At 41.8% G+C, this 21279-nt stretch overlaps 1 protein-coding gene across 1 annotated transcript in view; it reads right to left on the bottom strand.

The window, feature by feature from the left end:
* Positions 1-1543: 1543 nt before the first annotated feature.
* Positions 1544-21279, bottom strand: part of LOC308620398 (olfactory receptor 8B8-like) — a gene marked incomplete at its 3' end in the record, with an annotated part of 57822 nt that continues 38086 nt past the window's right edge. Inside the window, 3 exon segments of the mRNA XM_081239927.1 lie at positions 1544-1824; positions 1827-2232; positions 2234-2407. Of these exon segments, the coding sequence (XP_081096053.1) occupies positions 1544-1824; positions 1827-2232; positions 2234-2407 (861 nt within the window).

Genomic DNA, 21279 nt, shown 5'->3' with positions numbered 1-21279 from the left:
TAGAATAGACTTTGCCTAAAGAGACTCTCACAAATCAAAGCTATTTTCACAGCATTTCACATATTGTTCCTTCACCAAAAAAAATATTTACCACTTACAATTTTCTTTTAAAACAAAAGGCAACCCTGCCTCCCTTTACATAGTACCAGTAGGCTGTGGGTCTACAAACTTAAGCTGTACAACTCTTCCACCCTTTACTGGAAGTTGTGTCAGGTAGGGTCCCCGCAGAAAACAGATGATCCACTGAAACAAAATGATTGAAAAAGATAACAAGGGAACTATTTGTAGGGGTGTAAACAGAAAGGTGATTGAGAGAAACCACAAAGGGATGATCGAGCTCCCAAGACTAGCAACAGCCAGGAGACATTGCCACCCCTTGGCATGAAGAGACAAAGGAGGGAGCATTTACTATAACCAGGTAGGAAACAGGGCATTCAGTTCCTGACACTGTAGCCCAGCTGGAAGGAATTCCAGGAAATAAATATCACAAATATCATGCTCCTCTCACCTTCTGATTTCGTCTGCTGATGCCGACCCAGCCAGAAACCAGGGGCCAGGGAGCCCATTGACAGGATCCTCCCGGGGCTTGGAGTAAAGTACAAAGGGCAGAAAGTTAATCTGGAGAGGCACCCAGAAAACAGAAGCGGTACTGTAACAGTCAGTGGCTGTTTCCTCTGTGACTGGCTGCTGTGTGGTGCTAACCGGATTTCTGACTTACAACACTAGGTTTTCTATGGTTCTGAAATAGTCTCCAGATCCTTAACTGACCACCCTGAGTGGCAGACTTCTCTACTCTTGCTTTAAAAGCACAACTTGAAAACGGAAATGATTGTGTTTGAAATAATTCCCAAATCCTGTCCTTCGTAACCTTGACATGTTCTCTGAGGTCTTCCACCCAGCCTGGCCAAATCCCTTAAAGTCCAAGTCCCAGAAGCTCCACATCACTGTCTCAGGAGGTACCATGCTTGCTGCTCTCCAGGTCCTAGCACACTTCCCCCACACACTCTGCAAAATTCTTCAAGAATTTGTCTGGTCATTTAGCCAAGACCATCTCAACAAAATGTTATACCTCCTACCTTCATGCAAAAATGTGATATTTAAAATTAGCCCTTGAAAAGTTGCCTGAAATTTCTGTAGACAGAACCAGACTTTCATGTCCTAGACCAGCTCACATTTGAAATGAAACCTTCCAGGGCTGAGGGAGGAAGAAAGTGAACAGCAATGGAAGGAAATCAGTATTAGAAATCAAGAGCCTGGATTCTAGTTACAGTTCCCCTGCTGAGTAGCTGCATAACTAATGAACCTTGGTGAAGGTACATAAGCCTGTATGTATTCTCAGAAATACGATAGAACTTAACGAAATGATCCTAAATGTCCACTAAATGTGAGTATCCTCTAGTTTTAAGAATCTTAATTTAAAAGGCTCTTGAAATGGGAAGGACAAACTTGTTTGAGAAAGAGTAAAAATTTCCTCCATGTAACCAGTGGAACTTGAATCATCTATGGAAGGAAAAATGTCCCTTTCCTAAGCATTGCCTCTTTCTCAGGAGAATGATTTTTTGCTCAACGTTTTCTTCATAACAATTTTGACGTCCTTATTCCTCAGGCTATAGATTAATGGGTTGAGTATGGGCACCACAATGGTATAGAATGAGGAGGACACTTTCCCCAGGTTCATGGGTAAAAGAGAAGATGGTTTGAGGTACATGAACGCCCCTGACCCAAAGAAAAGGAAAACCACAATTATGTGGGAGCTACAGGTGCTGAAGGCTTTGGATGTGCCCTTGGTGGAGCTGAGGTGGAGGATACTGGAGAGGATGAGGCATAAGAAATGAAGATGGTAGCTGTGGGCACACCAATATCAATACCCACAACAACAAAAACCACCGGCTCATTTACATATGTGCTGGTGCAAGAGCGCTCAAGAAGGGGAAGGATGTCCCACATGAAGTGGTCAACAAGGTTGTTGGCACAGAAGGTCAGTCTCCCCATGCATGCTGTGTGGGCCATGGCCCTAGCAAACCCCATCACGTAGACACCCAGCAAAATAGGTAAGCAGACCTGGGGAGACATGGTGGCCGTGTACACCAGCGGGTTACAGATGGTGACATAGCAGTCATATGCCATCTCTGACAGGATGAAGGACTCAGAGACAGCAAAGAAGATAAAGAAGAAGAGCTGAGTCATACACCCTGCACAGGAGATGATGTTCTTCATTGAGACAAAACTCAATCAGCATTTTGGGAGTGACAACAGTGGGATAGCAGTAATCTATGAAGGACAAGTCATAGAGGAAAAAGTACATGGGGGTGTGCAGGTGAGAGTTGAGTCCAATCAGGGTTATCAAGCTCAGGTTCCCCACCACAGTGACCACGTAGAAACCTAGAAACAGGAAGAAGAGGGGGATCTGGAGTTCCTGCTAGTTGGTTAAGCCTTCGAGGATAAACTCTGTCACAGAAGAGTTCTCAGCTACTGTCCTCGTTTAAGGCACTCTGTGGGAACAAGGGAAAAGAGTCACTTAGAGGGAGAGGGGGAGAGAGCACTGCTGCCCTCCCTGTCACCTCCCAGTTCTTTAGAATTAGATCCACACTTGGATATTTTGGACTTCAGCAGAAAGGCCTTTCCGGAAGCTATGGGTCTGTTCCCATGACCCCCTAGTGACTCTGCCTCTGGAGCACCATCGGGGGACGGATCTGCCTCCAAGAGGAGGGCCACTGCTGCTGGGAAGAAGGGACCCAAGGATGCACTGAGGAGTCTCCCGGATCTTTACTTCAGTCCATTTATTGTGTCATTCCAACTCCAGTGTCTGCTCAAGTTTACAGTAAACTGGGGTCAGTCTCTGGGAAGAGTCCTCTGAGAGGATGGAGCCAGCCCAGCTGTGCTAGAGTGTCCACCTCATGGTCAACTTGGACAGACCAGAAAAGGAAGGTGGTCCTTCCCAAAACCTTTACTACCTGAGGGTGGGGACTTAGGAAACGTTCAGCCCAGATGCCGTCACTCACCTCTTTGAGTCTGCAGCTTTAGCCCTGTCCCTGTCGGTCCAACTCTTGCCCTCGATTGTTCAGACAGACAAATGGCTCTGGTGCTAACACAGGTGAAGGAGCTAAGTGTGGCCCCTTTAGTCCCTGCTCTATTTGGGAGATCAGAACTTGGACTGCCTTCCAATTCTTTCTGAACTAAAGAGCTTGATATCTGATGGAGGCTTTGCCCCGAGGCTTTTTTCCAGCTTGCAGAAGGGAGACAGCGTCCTCACCTGTAATCAGTGCCAGGCGGTGACAGGAGACTGAGCAGGTTTATTCTGGTTTTAGAGATCTAGGGACCTGATTAGAAATAGAAAACCAGAGATCCCCCGGAGCCACAGCCCTAAAAATTAACTCTAAAAAGAAGGAACTTTTGCTTATACCCCGGATAATATTTGAATGGGGTTTTGGAAACATTATTTGTTCAGTTAACAGCTACTCAGTGAAATGCAAAAATAATAATTTACCATTTATTGACCACTTATTATATACGTATACCCAGCAGTCTTCCTCTCCTAGCACTTGTATGCTGAACCCAGCATGCAAGGATCCAAAGCATTTTACATATAATACTTTATTTTAATTCTCCCCCAAATCCTATGAACTAAGTTTTATCACTCCAATTTTAGAGATGAAGTATTTGACGAAATGTTACAAAGGTCATATGAAATCTAGGTCCATCTAACTCCAAATCTGGTATTTTTAACAATTGCATTTAATATCTCCCTTTGGGAGATAACTAACTGTATAAAGGCTTATCTTCAAGGCTCTGACATTCTCTTGGAAAAGATAAAATAGAATATATCTTATTAAATATGCAAAAATAGTAATAAGATACAGAAAAAATTATTTATTAAAAATAAAATGCATCTCTTCAATAAGTGGTGCTGGGAAAACTGGACAGCTACATGTAAACGAATGAAATTAGAACATTCCTTAACACCATACACAAAAATCAACTCAAAATGGATTAAAGACCTAAATGTAAGGCTGGATACTATAAAACTCTTAGAGGAAAACATAGGCAGAACACTCTTAGACATAATTTCGATCCACCTCCTAGCGTAATGAAAACCAAAACAAAAATAAACAAATGGGACCTAATTAAACTTAAAAGCTTTTACACAGCAAAGAAACCATAAACAAAACAAAAAGATAGCCCTCATAATGGAAGAAAATATTTGCAAACAAAGCGACCAACAAGGGATTAATCTCCAAAATATACAAACAGCTCATGCAGCTCAATATCAAAAAAGCAACCCAATCAAAAAAATGGGTGGAAGATCTAAATAGACATTTCTCCAAAGAAGACATACAAATGGCCAAAAAGCACATGAAATTGGTAGAGCCACTATGGAGAACAGTATGGAGGTTCCTTAAAAAACTAAAAATAGAGCTACCGTATGATCCAGCAGTTCCACTCCTGGGCATATATACAGAGAAAACCATAATTTGAAAAGATACATGGGCCGCAATGTTTGTTGCAGCACTATTTATAATAGCCAGGCCATAGAAGCAACCTAAATTTCCATCAACAGATGAATGGATAAAGAAGATGTGGTACATATATACAATGGAATATTACCCAGCCATAAAAAAGAATGAAATAATGCCATTTGCAGCAACATGGATGGACCTAGAGATCGTCATACTGAGTGAAGTAAGTCAAAGACGAAGTATATGATATCACTTATATGTGGAATCTAAAAAAAGGGTACAAATGAACTTATCTACAAAGCAGAAATAGAGTTATAGATGTAGAAAACAAACTTATGGTTACGAGGGGGTAAAAGGGTGGGGATAAATTGAGAGATTGGGATTGACATATACACACTACTATATATAAAATAGATAACTAATAAGGACCTACTGTATAGCACAGGGAACTCTGCTCAATACTCTGTAATGGCCTATATGGGAAAAGAATCTAAAAAATTAGTGGATATATGTATAATTGATTCACTTTGCTGTACAGCAGAAACTAACACAACATTGTAAATCAACTATACTCCAATAAAAATTTAAAATAAAATAAAATGCTATGCAAGTTTAGAGGAGGGCTTTCCACGTACCACCACTTACATTTCAGTTTATCACAGGAATTGCACAGTATCTAGTCCAGGAAGAACAAACCTTCCATCTCTTGGAATTTGAGCTTGACAGTAAAGAACAATCCTCATCAGTTAAGAACAATCCCCATCAGTTAGAACAGTTTTTTTCCAAAATTGCTAAATTGTTGGAATTCTCCTTGATATCCCCTGTCCTCCATCATCTCAGCTCTCTTTCGGTCTCCTGGTACCCTCAGGCTGACCCTGAGGCCTTGTGTCTTGATCCCCCTTTCATCCCACTGAACTCACCAACATTTGTTTCCCTGTTTTGCTTGCTTTGCTCTTTTCCTAACTCCCCTCTCTCATGACAAAATTATCCCTCTATGTCCTAGACTCTTAGAATCTTCTTGAGCTCAGTGACACCTATTGGGGGCCTCATAGATTTGAAGCAGTACTAAAAATCATCTAATCCTGTGGTTCACAAACCTAGCTGTACAATTGAATTAAGTAAGTATATGCTTATTAAAAGTACATACTCTGCTGCTCTAATCCAGACATATAAATCAGAATTTCCAGGAGTGGGACTTTATAATTTGTTTTCTCTTCTGAATCTCCCCTGGTGATCTGAATATTTAGCCAGGTTGGGCATACTCTGATCTAATTCTCCCACCCTATATCTTCCAGTTAGGAAAATTCAGGCCCAACCAATCACAGAGCTGGTTGGTGGTAGAGTCTGGAATAAAACATGGGTCTCTAACCTCTGCAGTTGAAGAGAGTCTTGAGCTTATCCAGAAGAAGCTCACTTGGTCTTTAGTTTGACTGAAATGCAGAGTACAAGTAAAGGACATAATTGGACATCAGACCTGGAATAGCACCCCAGGGTCATACTAGGGAGAGACTTGAATGTCATGACAGGAAAAGTGTATGCAGTGTGAATCCATGGAACATTTTGAACAGGAGAATGAATGACATGATCAGATGTGCTGAGAAAGACCAGCTAGTCTCATGGGCTATTGGGTGTCAATGACTTGATGCCACAGTCCCTCCAGGCACTATGTTTCATCTTGTTTTCCAGACAAGATGCCTTAACTCAAAGCACAGCAATAAGATAAGGGACAAGGGATGGACTTTCAGAATAAAAAACAGGTAAATGGAACAAAAGGCCTTTCTAAGTTTACATTACAAATCATATAATGTGGGTCTTGCCTTATAGCTGTGGTATCCTCTACCTTCCACTCTGAACATTTTCACAAGGCCCCGAGTTCAGGTGCCATCACCAGGCTCTCGGTGTTGGACACCTTTTATGCCTCATTTCATATTACTCAGACTATGCTTTCAACTTCTACTGTTGCTCTGGCAGCTGGCTGCATGCAGTTGTAGCCAAACAAGAGTTTCTCAGCTACACCACTACATACGCACTGCTTTCTGTGCTAGGATGTCTCTGCCACCACCTGTGGAACATCTGTGGGAATCTGCTCAGCCATTCTGGTGCATGTGCAAACCTGGAAGTGTAAAGGAGTTAACACGCCCTGGAGCCAGTGGATAAATGCTCCCCTCTTGTGTGTCTCTAGTGGTTCATTCTTCATAGTATCTCAAAGGGCCTCAGAGAGATTGATCCTCAATTTCCCATTAGGGTAAACAGCCCAATAACCCACCCTTGGATTGGTTTTCTTTCCTATCCTGTTTCACTTTTCCTTTATCCTGAGATCGTTTCCAAAAATAAGCTACCTGCACACAGATCCTTGTCTCCAGCATGGCTTTTTGTGGAAACCCCAGCTAAGGTACTCCTAAAACCTAATACTTAAAGGTATTTGGAGCAGGTCTGACCAAAATTTGGAGCAGGTCCTCATTCCACCTGGGAGAAGCAGCCTCCCCCAAAGCTGTTTGATTCCAGGCAGAAAACTAAATGTGAATCATGAATTTACTGAGTACCTGAAATTCCATTTTGCAGAAAGTTTGGAGTATGTTCTATCAAAATGCCAAAAAAACCAGAAGGAGTAGGATCTCAAATCATCATCAGGTCACAGCCTAATGGAGATTAGCCAAAAAATCCTATAGTGCCTTGTCCTGAGATCTGCTGCAGCTCTCCTCCCAACATATCTTTGTCTTTGTGAACATCCATATCCCTCCAGGAACATGAAGGATGGGCACTAGGTTTATTCAATGTGTCTTTAAATCGAACATAGAACCTGGCTTGCAGCAACTCACGACATGTTCATTAATCTCAGATTCTCAATCTCTTCATCTGCAGAATGGGGATAATGATAATAATTCACAGGGTTGTTGTGAGAGTTAAATTAAATCAAATAATGGAAGACTTTCGCAAAGAGGTGGACACATAGAAAATCCTTTATAAATGTTATGAAATATACATAAAACAAATATAAAATATGTATAATTTAGAAAGGAATAAGGAAGAGAAAAAGCTCATTAAGAGGTAGATGAGGGCTTCCCTGGTGGCGCAGTGGTTGAGAGTCCGCCTGCCAATGCAGGGGACACGGGTTCGTGCCCCGGTCCAGGAAGATGCCACATGCCGCGGAGCGGCTGGGCCCGTGAGCCATGGCCACTGAGCCTGAGCGTCCGGAGCCTGTGCTCCACAACGGGAGAGGCCACAACAGTGAGAGGCCTGTGTAATGCAAAAAAAAAAAAAAAAAAAAAAAAAGAGGTAGATGAACCTGAAAGGGGCAAGAGGAGCTCATACAGGGTGGAAGAGGAAGAGAGCTGACAGAAATGAGAGGAGCTCTGAAATAATATTTTTTTCTTCAAAATTTTATGTAAGGCCCATCTTTCCAACACAACTTAATCCACAGACAGGCTCAAAGTCTTTGAATATCTCACCTTGTCCCTACTTCCTGTCCAAAACCAATGCTTTATTTTCAAATAACCACACTCTACCACACCACAAAGGCCAAATCACAAAGTCAGGTGAGCTTTCCTTTACAGTCTCCAATCTTCTCTTTCTGTACCCACTTCTAGTCTTGGTAAAAATCCCTCTTCCCCAAACACTCACAGTCCTAAGCTTTCTTTACCTTCAATTCTGTGTCAGAACCAATTCTCTAGAAAGATCTCACAGATTCATCAACAGTCGACTGAAGCTTATGGGAGATCACAAACATTCCACACCCTCTTCCAGGTATTATTTTTAATGAAGACCAAATCTTTAGCCAAAAAACCACATCCCTAATTATGAACTTTCAGACAGTACTCAGTTGATGAGAGGTACATTTTGGTCAGAATGAGACATTTGGAGTCATCATGCACTGGGTTTATAATGAGAACCTCATTGGTAGCTGTCTGTCCTCCACTTGGCAAGCTAATTATAATCCCGATGTCAGTCCTTTGTATGTGTGTGTGTGTTTTGTGTGTGAGTGTTGTGTGACACTTGCACATACCCGGTGCTTGCCAGTCCTCCATACGGGGAATATATTTTGCTCACAACTCAATAACAAGAGGCCTCAACCATGAATCTTAACACTTAGAAATTTGCCACTGCCTTGGTGATTAAAAGAAATTCCAATCCTTACTCTCACCCCCACTCTCAACTCACAGTTAAAGAAAATAAATCATTATTACAAACCTGAAATGACCCTCACAGGAAAGGGGCACCTTGGGGCACGGAAAGCAAAGAGGACCCAAGCTTCATTAAAAGTTGACTTCTCTAGGAGCCTTAGAGGATTCTTGTTTGGATAATAGAACAACCAAGGAAAGTTTCTCTGGATTTATGTCACTTCAGAGCCCGTTGCCATGGGAACTACATTTCAAAATCTTCTCAACTGGGGCTTCACTAAAGTCATGTTCCCTGAAGAGCAGATGAAGCCCAAGCAGGAAACAGTGTAGGAAGAACTATTCTTAACTGTATTCCTTTTGTTGCAGAACTGCCCTCCTTCCTAAACGTGAATCTCTATATAGTGCTTCTTTACTTTATTTACTTCCATTTTTTCTGTCTTTTTAAAATTATGATCTATTTGTGTCATTCCATGTGTGACACATGTAAATTCAATACAATGGCTCTCATGCACGTGTATTAACCCTCAGATTTCTGGTGGCACGAGGTTGGCCCCAAGCGTATTGACCATCACTACCCACCAGAGGCGGCCAAGTGCAAGTTACAGTTTCATAAGAAAAGGCACAGTACCTGACCAAAGGGAAAAGATGGCAGCTGACAGGTCTTCATTTGAAATAGCCTCTGTTAGCTCCTGAGAAAACAAATATCCGGAATTATGTGGCTCTGCATTATATTCAGTCTCAATATACTTTTATTAAACATTTTCAACTCCTTAACATGCAAATCTGTACATAAATGGTATATGTATTTAACATAGAATCCTAGAATAAGAAGGGAACTTGGAGGTCTATATTGGGGGTAGTTAACATGTATTGAACACCTGTGTACCAAGCACTCTGCTAGTAATTTTACATACATTATGTCATTTATAGAAAATGAATAATCTACCCAAAGTACAGATTTGGCATGCTTAAAAATATCATCCAATGGATTATAGAATACAAGAATACTAATACTAATACTAATATTTTATATCTTTAAGTGCTTACTATGTGTCAAAAACTATGCTAAGTGCTTTACGTATATTAACTCACTTAATGTTTTTAAAAATTCTATGAAGTAGGTACTGTTATCCTGCTCGGCACAAGAATGTTTCCTTGACTCAGAGGAATCAGACTTGGTTATCTCTTAGGACAGCCTGGTCTCCTTAAGCCTCCAGGTGTTTGTAGTGATGGAGGAATTAACAGATTAATTAGCTAGAATTAATAATCATAGGAGGAGAGTGGAGAGGAAAGATCAAGTATCAAAGGTGACTGAGATTTCAATCCCAGGACAATGAAAAAAGGAAGTAAAGATGGCAAATAAAGACCTAGATTTAGACCTGTCAAGTGCTGAAAGTACATCTAAGAGGGATGGTCAGGAAAAGCTGTGTGAGATGGGGCCATGAGGAGGAGGTCATCAAGATGTGCACTGGGAAATCACGTAAACAGTGGTGATCACAGAAACCACACGTCAAGGATTAAGGATGAAACTTTTCAATACAAAGGGAGGAGGAAGTTATTAGTAAATGTGACAGAGAAGGCCAGTGTGTTGGCCCTGAGCAGGCTTTGTAGTCAGATGACTTGAGTCCTGATCACATCACTCACTGGCCAAGTAAGATTATAGTGTTTGCCCCTTAGGGACCCAGTCTGTAAGCAGAGAGATTAATATCTAACATATGGCATTGTTGTGGGGAGCAGTTATCATAATTTTAATAAGTAATTTTGAATTAATGAAATATCTTAGGATCCGAATTGTTGCATATCTCTTTTTATCCACTTGGTCAAATTCTGCCTTTTACTTTTCATCCACTGTTTCAGGATTGAATTTCCCCAGCTCCAGCTATATCATAAGTTACTGCAAGGCAAGATGGTATGTCGAAATACCGTTTAATTTGCACACCCAATATTGAACCCAGTGACAAGTGCACATATTGTTCATTAATATTTACTAAGTTCAATAGAAAGAAGTGTAAATGGGGTTCAATAAAGTTTAGATTTGAAAATTGATACGTTCAGGGATACATTTATTTTTTTCAAATATTAAGGAATTTGTTAAGAGTTTTCCTAAATAGCTATGTGGTAAACGCATTTCCAAAAGATAAATAATGTAGATTTCACACAAGTGGTTTTAGTATATTTTTGACATTTTAAATATGCTAATGTTGACACTGAATGGACAGTCATGTTAGATGGTGTGTACCTATTGGGTGTGACCTCCATAAACCAGGTATTTACAGAATAGAAAGAACCTCCTGATATTTTGAGGACTGGCAAAGGAGAGTTACTCAGTGACAGAAAGAGCTGCAAAGTCTTCCCAAGTCAGGAGCTGCCCAGAGCTCAGTTTCATCATAGCCCACAGTTTGGGGCTCTTAAAATAGGAATCCATTTTTAAGTGACATTTATCTCAGGAATATGTATGCTACTATAAAAAGCAAATTACACTAACACTAGCAATGTAAAATATATGATTTCAAGGTGTGTTAAGGGTACACCATGTTCCAAGATTGTGCTAGAGGGAGAAAAATGCAAGGCCATAGCATGGCCTTATTTAAAGGCAGTTTGATGGAGGGGAGGTTATTCTAGGCATTGGTGGGGATGTCTCAATTGATTTTTTAAAAATAAATCCTAAAAATTAAGATTCACTAATTTTGTAGAAAGCAACAGACTTTCTTTGTTGGACAGAGATGTCTCAGAAATCCTAATTGCAGGATGGTGAAGACGCTGCTATTTTTTAACATCTCTACTGGTCAGGAAAGCCACAAAACCTCTGTAAAATGTACTATTCAAAGCTTTTTCTAGGGAACTTTTCTAAAGACTAGTTTTAATCAAGATGCAATGTGATGTAGTTGAAGGAACCAGGTTTAGGAGTCTAAAGATCTAGTCGTGTGGCCTTGGAAAAGTAAAGATGGTTTTCAGTCTGTGATTTCCTCTTCCGTAAACAGGAATATCAAACCTGCTTTATCTACCTCATGATGTTATCTACAGTACACCAGGTGTATTCCTTCCCTGCTCATCATTAAATGAAGTTTCTTAAATTTCCAACCTCCCCTTTCTTATCCGCCTGTCCCATACAATTTCCCAGAATAATTCCATCCACTCCTATGGTTTAAGTGTCATTAACTGATGTGTTAATTATGAATTAATTGCTTTAAGTATTTAATTGTTGAAAGGACTCACAACACTCAAACGTTTTACACTCACAGAACAGCTTTATCACAAGTACAGCAACAGCACGAGAAGGGTATGCAATGAAAGAGGTCCAGATATTTTTGGCATGGGCTTCCTTGCCCTCCCACCACTGGATTACATAAGATGCACTTTGTCACTGGGTCTTGAATCACCACCAGCATACGTGGGAAGCTTCTTTGTACCGAGAAGTCCCAAGTCTGCTCCTTTTATAATGAACTGGTCTTGTAGACATAGTCTACCTATGAGACCAGCCTGAACCGTTGAGACCCCCCAGCCTCTGCCAAAACCAAGTATTATTATTGCTATTATTATTTTATTAAATTATTATAATCCAACTATTATTACCAGATAGTATTGGCAAGCTGGTACATCCTGCCCTAAAATGGTTCAGGAGCCCATGGTTATAAAACACTATTATCTGTAGTAAATATATTCCATAGCCTTGGCCACTGGTCAGTACCATGCCTCAGGGAGCTCTGAAGATAAACATGCAATCAATCCATACTGTCTAAAATGAACCCATGCTATAAAATTGATAGCTGACAAATGTATGTGTCTAGCTCAGACTTATACCCTCTACTATCAACAGCCTATCAGACATCCCAACTTGAATATCTCAAACACCTAAAACTCAGTCATGTGGAATAAATTTCTCTTCTCCCTAAAATGTTCTCTTCTCTTATGTTCTTTAGTGAAGGCAAAATACAAAATTAACAAAGAAAATTAACACAGTCTTCTTATTTGCTGACCTCTCCATCCAGCCCCAAATCATAGATATTGATAATTGAGCTGAAACTTAACTTCTCAGTAAGGATTCAAAAAGCCTGTCACTAGCCAGGACATGGAAGCAACCTAAGTGTCCATTGACAGATGAATGGATAAAGAAGACGTGGCACATATATACAATGGAATATTACTCAGCCATAAAAAGAAATGAAGTTGAGTTATTTGTAGTGAGGTGGATGGACCTAGCGTCTGTCATACAGAGTGAAGTAAGTCAGAAAGAGAAAAACAGATACCGTACACTAACACATAGATATGGAATCTAAAAAAAAATGCGGTTCTGAAGAATCTGGGATAGGACAGGAATAAAGACACAGATGTAGAGAATGAACTTGAGGACATGGGGAGGGGGAAGGGTAAGCTGGGACGAAGTGAGAGAGTGGCATGGACATATATACACTACCAAATGTAAAGTAGATAGCTAGTGGGAAGCAGCCATATAGCACATGGAGATCAGCTCGGTGCTTTGTGATCACGCAGAGGGGTGGGATAGAGAGGGTGGGGGCGAGACGCAAGAGAGAGGAGTTATGGGGATATATGTTTATGTATAGCTGATTCACTTTGTTATACAGCAGAAACTAACACACCATTGTAAAGCAATTATACTCCAATTAAGATGTTTAAAAAAAAAAACCTGTCACTTAGTAGTTAGTTACCATAAGCAAAGCAAAACAAGCTATTTGGCATGGATAATCAGAGAGCTACATCTTTTTATTTTTAATCTTTTTACTTCATTGTTAATACACAAAGTTACCTCTCTGTATCCTCAGGTTCTGCATTTGCGGATTCAACTAGAGATTGAAAATATTCAAAAAAAAATCCAGAAAGTTCCAAAAAGTTAACTTGAATTTGCCTCATGCCACCAACCATTTACATAACATTTACATTGTATTTACAACTATTTACGTAGTATTTACGTTGTATTAGGTATTATAAGCCATCTTGAGATGATTTAAAATATACAAGTATATGGGAGGATGTGTGTAGGTTATATGCAAGTACTACTCCACTTTATATAAGGGACTTGAGCATCCCTGAGTTTTGGCATCCACAGGGCAGGGGGCGTCCTGGAACCAGTCCTGGAACCAGCAGATACTGAGGGATGACTGTATATACCCACATATATATGCATAACTTTGCATTAATGCATAAATGCAGACACATGATTTTTTGTGAATGTGCGCACTTGGTATAAGGCCCAACATTATGTGTTGCCTTGACATCTGAGGGAAACCAGGAGGGCCTCAAATGGCCTAGCCATGAGTTCCCCACACGACTCCAGTCCCACTGATGAGGTCTCCCAACCAAGCAACCCCCCCTTATCATGGGGTCCAGGCACAGTCCCTGCTTCTCCCTGAGTATCCTAGAATTTCAGTGCCCTGTTAGCCTGAGAAAGTATTCAGATAGCCAATTACCTTCTCCCCTGGGAAGCAGGGGCAACTCATCCTCTCAATACTAGGAAGCCTGCCTCCCACAGCCCCTGGATGTCCTCTCTGTTTCTAGTGCAACCCTCTCGTGAACCTGCATGACCTGCAGTGTTCCCCCCACCCCAGGTTGTGAGTATACGTGAGTAGTAAACATTTTGGGAAAAGATGAGGCTCAGAGAGACAAAACGTGTTGGGGGATGAATCAGAGCTCAGAGCCAACGTCCCTGGGACAAAGTGTACTATGAGGGGGAGCAATCCTTCATGAGTTTGGATCTCCAATTGCATCCCAGACAACAAAATGAAGGCCTTCAATGCGTTTAAAAAATCAAACCAAACCCCAGAGCAATTAAATGGGTGGTCTGGCTCCACAGCACGCCCTCTCCTCCACTCACCTCATTAATGAGAGAGCAGCATAAAGCCACAGGGCTCCACCTACTCGTAGAGAGCAGCCTGGCACCAGGCCCAGGTGAAGTCCCAACCTCTGCATCTTCCACCAGCAAGGACCCAGTCCAGGTCAAGCCTCCCTGTAATTACCACCGTCCTGGCCATGTTAGCATGCCGTGTTATTTAGAGAATCATCTCTTGCTCCTAGCACAGATATTCCCAATACTGGAACTGCAGACACTCTCTGCTCAGAGCCAGCTGCCTGAAACCACTGTGTCCGCACTCTGCCTATCCTGGGATTCCATCCTCACAGCTCTGTATACCCACACTTAGTAACACCATGTCACATATACAGCTGCAGAGCACATAGATGCTTCCAGGTACCCCACTGCCTCCACAGGGGCCCCACCCTAAGGGATTGGGCCCAGTGCATCCCTTGGATCTGATGGTCAAGTTCATAGCTGTAGGCCTCCCACTGTTGCTGATGTTGGCATTTTCCCAAGTGTTCTCCTTACTGCCATGGTCCACTTTTGAATTGTAGCCCATAGTTTGAAAAATCCTAGTCTGAAGCATGCATGCCCTTTGGAGACCAAAAGAGAAAAGACAAAAAATGTAAGAAAGTTATTATTATATTATCACCTCCATAATTATTATCAGCGCCACAATTTTTCAATCAAAAACCTAGAAACAAGCTATTTTATCTTCAGGTTAGTTTTTATTATCTTGGGAAATAAAATTTCTAATTATTTAGAAAGAATTATTTCTAATTCTTACTTTTGGGGCACAATATTTTTTCAGGGCTTAGAAGTCTCAAAAGTTCTTAGGCAAGACAGTTATCATCTCTGAACTGTCTTTCACTCCTTATCCCCAAAACTATTGATTACATATTGTTTGTGCCTCACACTTCCTGGTACATAGTATGTGCTAAATAAATGTTGCTTGTATTTCTTCTCTACCTTTCTTCCCACCTCTTATAAACTCCATCTAAATCATTATTACTTGTACTGTTTGGGCTCTTGATTTATTCAGCCACTCCACAATCCCTGTTAAAGAGAACATGGAAGAGCTGGGAGATCTGACCTTTTTTTTTCTTTTGATGCTATCTGTTTCTAAATTATTCATGGAGGGAGCCTCAAACTCACATTGCCTGTTTCTTCACCATAAAATGGGGAAAAGCATCAGTGTCTCTAATTTCTCTTTCTTGGGGAACGATGATGGGAAAACCAAAGCCAAGAGCATTCCCACTGTATTCACTCCTTTCCTCCAAGATCATTCCCAACCTATACCGCTCCTCTACATCTAAGCTCAAAGTTGAGGCAATAAATCCTCTAAAAGATGTCACCTATCCCAGGAAGTGGATATCAACATCACCCTGCAGGAGGACTGATACCAAAATGCGGGTTAGCAGACACAGCCAGCTGCTGGCCTGTCTGGGTCCAGTAGCCGTTTGGAAAGAGAACTCCCAGACTAGAAGCCTGAGTCAGTGTATTTAGCTGGCCCCGGGCAAACAGAAGAGTGAATGCTGTCCGCTTTCCTACCATGGCACAGCAAGGGCCAACCAGAAGACTTGGGCACAGGAGATGGACAGTGCCTGCCAAATGCAAAAATCTGGAAAGAGGCTAAGAAGTAGCCCCCAGAGAATTCCTTGTGTCTCAGTTCTCATCCTTTATCGCAACAGAGGGCTGCCTGAACAGTATTCCTGTTCCAGGGCTTCCTATGGGGGCTTCTTTCCCAGTAACTTCAGTAACCAGTAGGGTACCTTTGTGGTCAGCCCATGTGGGAACTGCCCAGCTCACCACAAACACGAGACTGGCCAAGACAAGATGACAAGTCCCATTTTCCTGGGTTAGATTCACAGCCCACCTCTAGACACCTTCTGCTGCTTGAGACAACATTGGCAGCATCACATTCTCTGTTTCATCGAGTTTCTTTTATTCATGTTATAATCCTTCTTCAAATGCTGGCTGATCCTTGGCTGCTCTCTTGAAACTAAGAATATCCTAAGTGTCCTAAGGACACTCAGTTGGTTTGGGCCATACTTGGAAACTAGAGGACTTCACTCTTCAGTGGGTCATGTGGGCTATTTTATTGGAGAAACCTTAACTTCAATATCTATAGGTCTTTCCTCATAGGCTGGTCAGTTTCACCAGAAAGGAGACCCCAGTCTCCTAATTTAAGAGTGGAGAGAGAGTGGCCTTAATAACAATGCTGCCCACATTCAGAGAGTTTGGTGATTAAGTCCAAAAATTTCACCCCTGTCTTTTCAGTTCAGTCCCCTGCCCATGGCTGTGCCTGGTGTCCAGGGTCCAGGGTACCCCTGGTTCAAACTCTCCAAAGAGTAAACCTTAAGATTTCTGCCAGGCCAGGGCAGGACAGGAAAATTGCAAAACTGTACCTGTGACGGGGAGGGGAATAAGAAAGAAAAAGCATGTATTATGTCAACAATTATTCTGACGTATTAATATAGGTAGTGTCAACTAAAAAAATGTTCACAACCTAAAAGTTGAGAGTTATGTTTTATTCGGAGGACACACTGAGGACTTCAAGCCCAGGAGGCAGAATCTCAAGTAAGCCTGAGAAAACTGCTCCGAGGAGGCGAGGGGGAGCAGGATATATAGGGGTTTGGCAACAAAGGGCAGGTAGTAGGAACAAAAGATTATTGTTAGTAAAAGAAACCCAGATATCCCAAGTTAAGGAATTTAGCGCTTTTCTATGCATGGGAAGAGGCAAGAGTCTGGGCTCACTGGAATCAGTCCTGTGATGTGCACCTCAGCTCTCTGGGGCCAGCGTCCTGTGCTTTCTCATCCCGAGTCTCCTCAGGGCGCACCGTGAGGAGTGGCTGCAGTCTGACGGCTGCTAGATGGCAGGTATTCTTTTCCTTCCTGAGTTCCCTCAGGGCTCACCAGCTCACCGGTGGTGGCTGCATCCCTGTTGACTGTGACATCCTTTGTTTACTGATATGGCAGGCAATATTTTATTTCTCAGTAGCAAGTTGCTTAAAGGCTCTAAACTCCAGTTACCTCATCTGTTAAATGGGTTAATAAAACCTACCTTCACCATTGTGCAGCTCAGGAAGTGGGCCTCTTTTTTATCCCTATACAGTGTATAGATTTTCAAGAACAAATTTCACTAAATTGTATGTGGGATATGAAGCCTCACATTTCCTTTTGAAAGGAAGAAAATGGCGGTGGGGGGGGAGGCGTTTCTAGCACTATGCAAAATGCTTTTCATAAATTATGTACATTAACATTAGTAGCAGCCTTGTGAGACTAGTATTATTTCTATTTTACAGGTAACTAAACAGGGTTTAATGAAGGGAAATAATTGGCTCAAATACACGTGGTTAGTAAAAGATAGAGCAGAGCTGCAAACCCATGCCTGCCGTATCTCAGGTTGTGCTCACACCAGTGCACCGTGCTACAGTATAGCCAAACGTTTACATGATAACTCTGATTAGAAATCTGTAGTTACAAGTTAGGTGGGCTTCAGGTAAGAATCAATTCTTTAATTCTCAGAAAAATTGAAGCCATATACCAATATCGTTCAGTGCGAAGTATATGGGATGTATGGCTAGTTGGAGCTGGTTCAAACTCTAGCTCCTTCATTTATTTCGAGAACAAAAATGAACTCTGCAAGGTAGTAGGATTTCTTTTGCAGGTTAAAGGTATTGGCAGTGCTGGTCTCGCAAGGGAGAAGTCGATACTCAAACAAAAGCCAACTCTGAGAAAGATAGTCCTAAGTGTGGTGAGGAAGGGGAAGTCAGTCTCCACTATGTCTGAACATTAAGACATCGACATTATGCACATGAGACTTTAAATACTGAGGGTGGAAGGTGGCTTCTTCCACAGGAGATGGAATGAGACTAACCCCTGGGGGGGCACACACTGAAGATGAGTAACATGTAAGACACATTCTCCACAAAAGTATTTGTGTGTGTGTATACATATATATGTACATTTTTTCTTATGTATTAATATATATTATACAGACAAAAAAGAATCTTAAGTGTCACTGAATTTTTCCATATGATAGATCTATATACATACAATGCAGGTACTCCCTAGCCTTCAGGACAACCATTTTGGAAGTCTCATTTGAAAGTCAATGGCCTAGAGACTTCCCTGGTGGTCCAGTGGGTAAGACTCCACACTCTCAATGCAGGGGACCCAGGTTCAATCCCTAGTCGGGGAACTAGATTCTGCATGCATGCTGCAGCAAAGAGTCCACATGCTGCAACTAAAAAAGAAAAGATCCCGCATGCCGCAACAAAGATCCTTCATGCTGCCAACTAAGACCCGGCAGCGCCAAAAATGAAAAAATAAATATTAAAAAAGTAAGTGAAGTATAAAAAAAGAATATTTGAAAGTCAATGGCCTGGCCTTTATGCAGCCCTTTTTCCAGGGACAGCCTGTGAGGCCTGCATGCTGGGCAGTGTTGTTGGCCTCAGGTAGAAGACCCAAGGGCAAGAGGAGAAGGAATCTCCAGTGAAGAGTCTGGGTCACTTGGTCCAGTAACTTCTCTGTACTCAGAGAATCTCCTTCCAGTTTCAATTTTGAATGTTCTAAGGTTAACTTTTAGAAGAATAGCATTCTCTTTTAGCATGAAGACTCTTCTACTCAGCGTGTTTTCCATTCTCCTGTGAGTTTCAGCAAACGTAAAGCAATAACCAAGCAAAGACATGAGACAAAAGTAATTATCTTGGTTCCTTAGGGTATAAAATAAAACTCCTTTCTTTCATATTGTAATTTATTGTCTATCACTCCATTCATTTATACAATCTAAAAATATGTATAGGCAACTGTTTTTGGCTATATTACTGTTTGAAATTCAAAAACAGTCCTTCCAGTTCAGCATGCATTAAAATGCTGGATTTTTTTTTTTTTTAAAGCACAATTTTGGTGCCTGACTTAGCTCTCAGGAAAGTAAAGAAGTTCCTGGGAGGGGCAGAAAAGATAAGAAGATGGGAATAAAATGAAGTAGGTGAGCTTGCTCTTATCCTGGGGAAACTGGCCTTCCCTATAGAAGGGGAGAAGCACATCATATGCTCAGCTTGGTCTCCCAGTCCTAGCAGTTAGGAGCATTCCTCCCCCTTGAGGAAGAATGAGGAAGGAAATTCCTCCCACTCTTTATCCTCCTGGGGCATGGAAAGATAGGTACCCAATGAGACCAAAGAAGATCTGCCCAGTCACAGGAATTATTTGCACAAAGCCACATTTCCTTTCACGGAGAAGCATATAAATACGTGTACCACATATGCACATAATGACATGCTAAATACTTGCTTCCAAAGTTCCATAAGTGTAAATCAAATATATTTAATACGAAACACTTTTTTTTGTGTGTGTGTGTGTTTGAAATATTTTTTTTTATTTCTTTTTTTTTAATTTTTTTTATTTATTTAATTAGTTTCTGCTTTATAACAAAGTGAATCAGTCATACATATACATCTGTTCCCACATCCCTTCCCTCATGCATCTCCCTCCCTCCCACACTCCCCATCCCACCCCTCCAGGCGGTCACAAAGCACCGAGCTGATCTCCCTGTGCTCTGCGGCTGCTTCCCACTATCTATCTACCTTACGTTTGGTAGTGTATACACGTCCATGCCTCTCTTTCGCTTTGTCACAGCCCACCCTTCCCCCTCCCCATATCCTCAAGTCCATTCTCAAGTAGGTCTGTGTCGAAACACTTTTAAAGTCAAAGAAGTATCTAAAAAAAAGTTAAAAACACAAATTCTCATGCATTATTTCCCCCTCATATTTTCTGTTTTCCTGTATTAATTAATTCTGTGCCATGATCTGGGAGCCCAGGATATTCAGGTACAGTTTTTTGATAAAGGGATAAAATTTTTCTGAACAATTATCATAACTGTGCAAGGGCAATTCAGAGAGACATTAGCTCTAATTGGGGGCTGTTATTTAAGGAGCCTGCTCTCCCACAGCATAAATAACTTCAAGAAGAGAAAGGGTAGAGACCCTGCTCTGAAGATACTCACCAGCACTTCCTACTTAGGACGACATTCCTGAATTCAGAGCGTGCACAAGGCCCTCTGCCATTCTTTGTGTGGGCAGGTAGGGGAAAGAGATATGTAACTGCCGATTGTATCTCTGTTTCACCTGGCGCCTCTATCCTACAGCCTGGTGAGGTAGGTAAGTATACCAGCGCTGGCCAGATGAGGGCTTAGAAAACCTCTGATCATCCGGTTCGCTAACTAGGTGCTTAAGGCCCATAAACCAGAGCAAAGCCATATAGTTTACAAGATTGTAGATAGGAGGTAGGAAGACCACAGGGATAATGCAGGAGCTGGTACCCCTGTAGGCCTGAAGTGGCAAGGAGAGCAAGCTGTGTGGGGAGGGCAGCTCTACCTGAGTGTGACTCTTGTGGCTGCAGCCCACAGCACTCCCACAGGGGAAGGCCGGAGGAATAAGTACCCTGTCCTCACTCTCCCTTTCCCTGCATTGCTTGCCGCAGAGGATAAAAGAGTCTGCTAATGCAGTCCATATCGGTCAGACTCCCCGAGGACAGCGCAGGATGGACAAGTGTGAAGAATGGATTTGGATGGAGCAAAAGGAGGATAATCAGCATAGTCATAAGCACAGCCCTAAAAATGAGACCCAAATGGATAGAAAGAATAACATGATAAAATGTAGGCTACCCAGATATCTCGGGCGTATCAAACAGGAAGCTGGGAGCAGCAAGAAGACATCCACGTTCTCCAGGGGAGCGAGGTATGTTGAAAACTGCCAGGTTTTGTCAGAATTGGAATACGGCCAGCATAAGTGAGAAGGAATCAGTGGTTCCAGAGCTAAATGCCTTGGGCAAAGCAAACTTAGCAGAAACCAAGATACTTACCACTAACAGCAAAACAGGCCTGTTGCGTTCC

This window comes from Mesoplodon bidens (genome assembly GCF_964165515.1).
Source record: "Mesoplodon bidens genome assembly, chromosome: 7".
NCBI classification, from domain to species: domain Eukaryota; kingdom Metazoa; phylum Chordata; class Mammalia; order Artiodactyla; family Ziphiidae; genus Mesoplodon; species Mesoplodon bidens.
The sequence above is the reverse complement of the archived record's forward strand: the minus strand, read 5'-3'. Positions and strand labels throughout refer to the sequence as shown.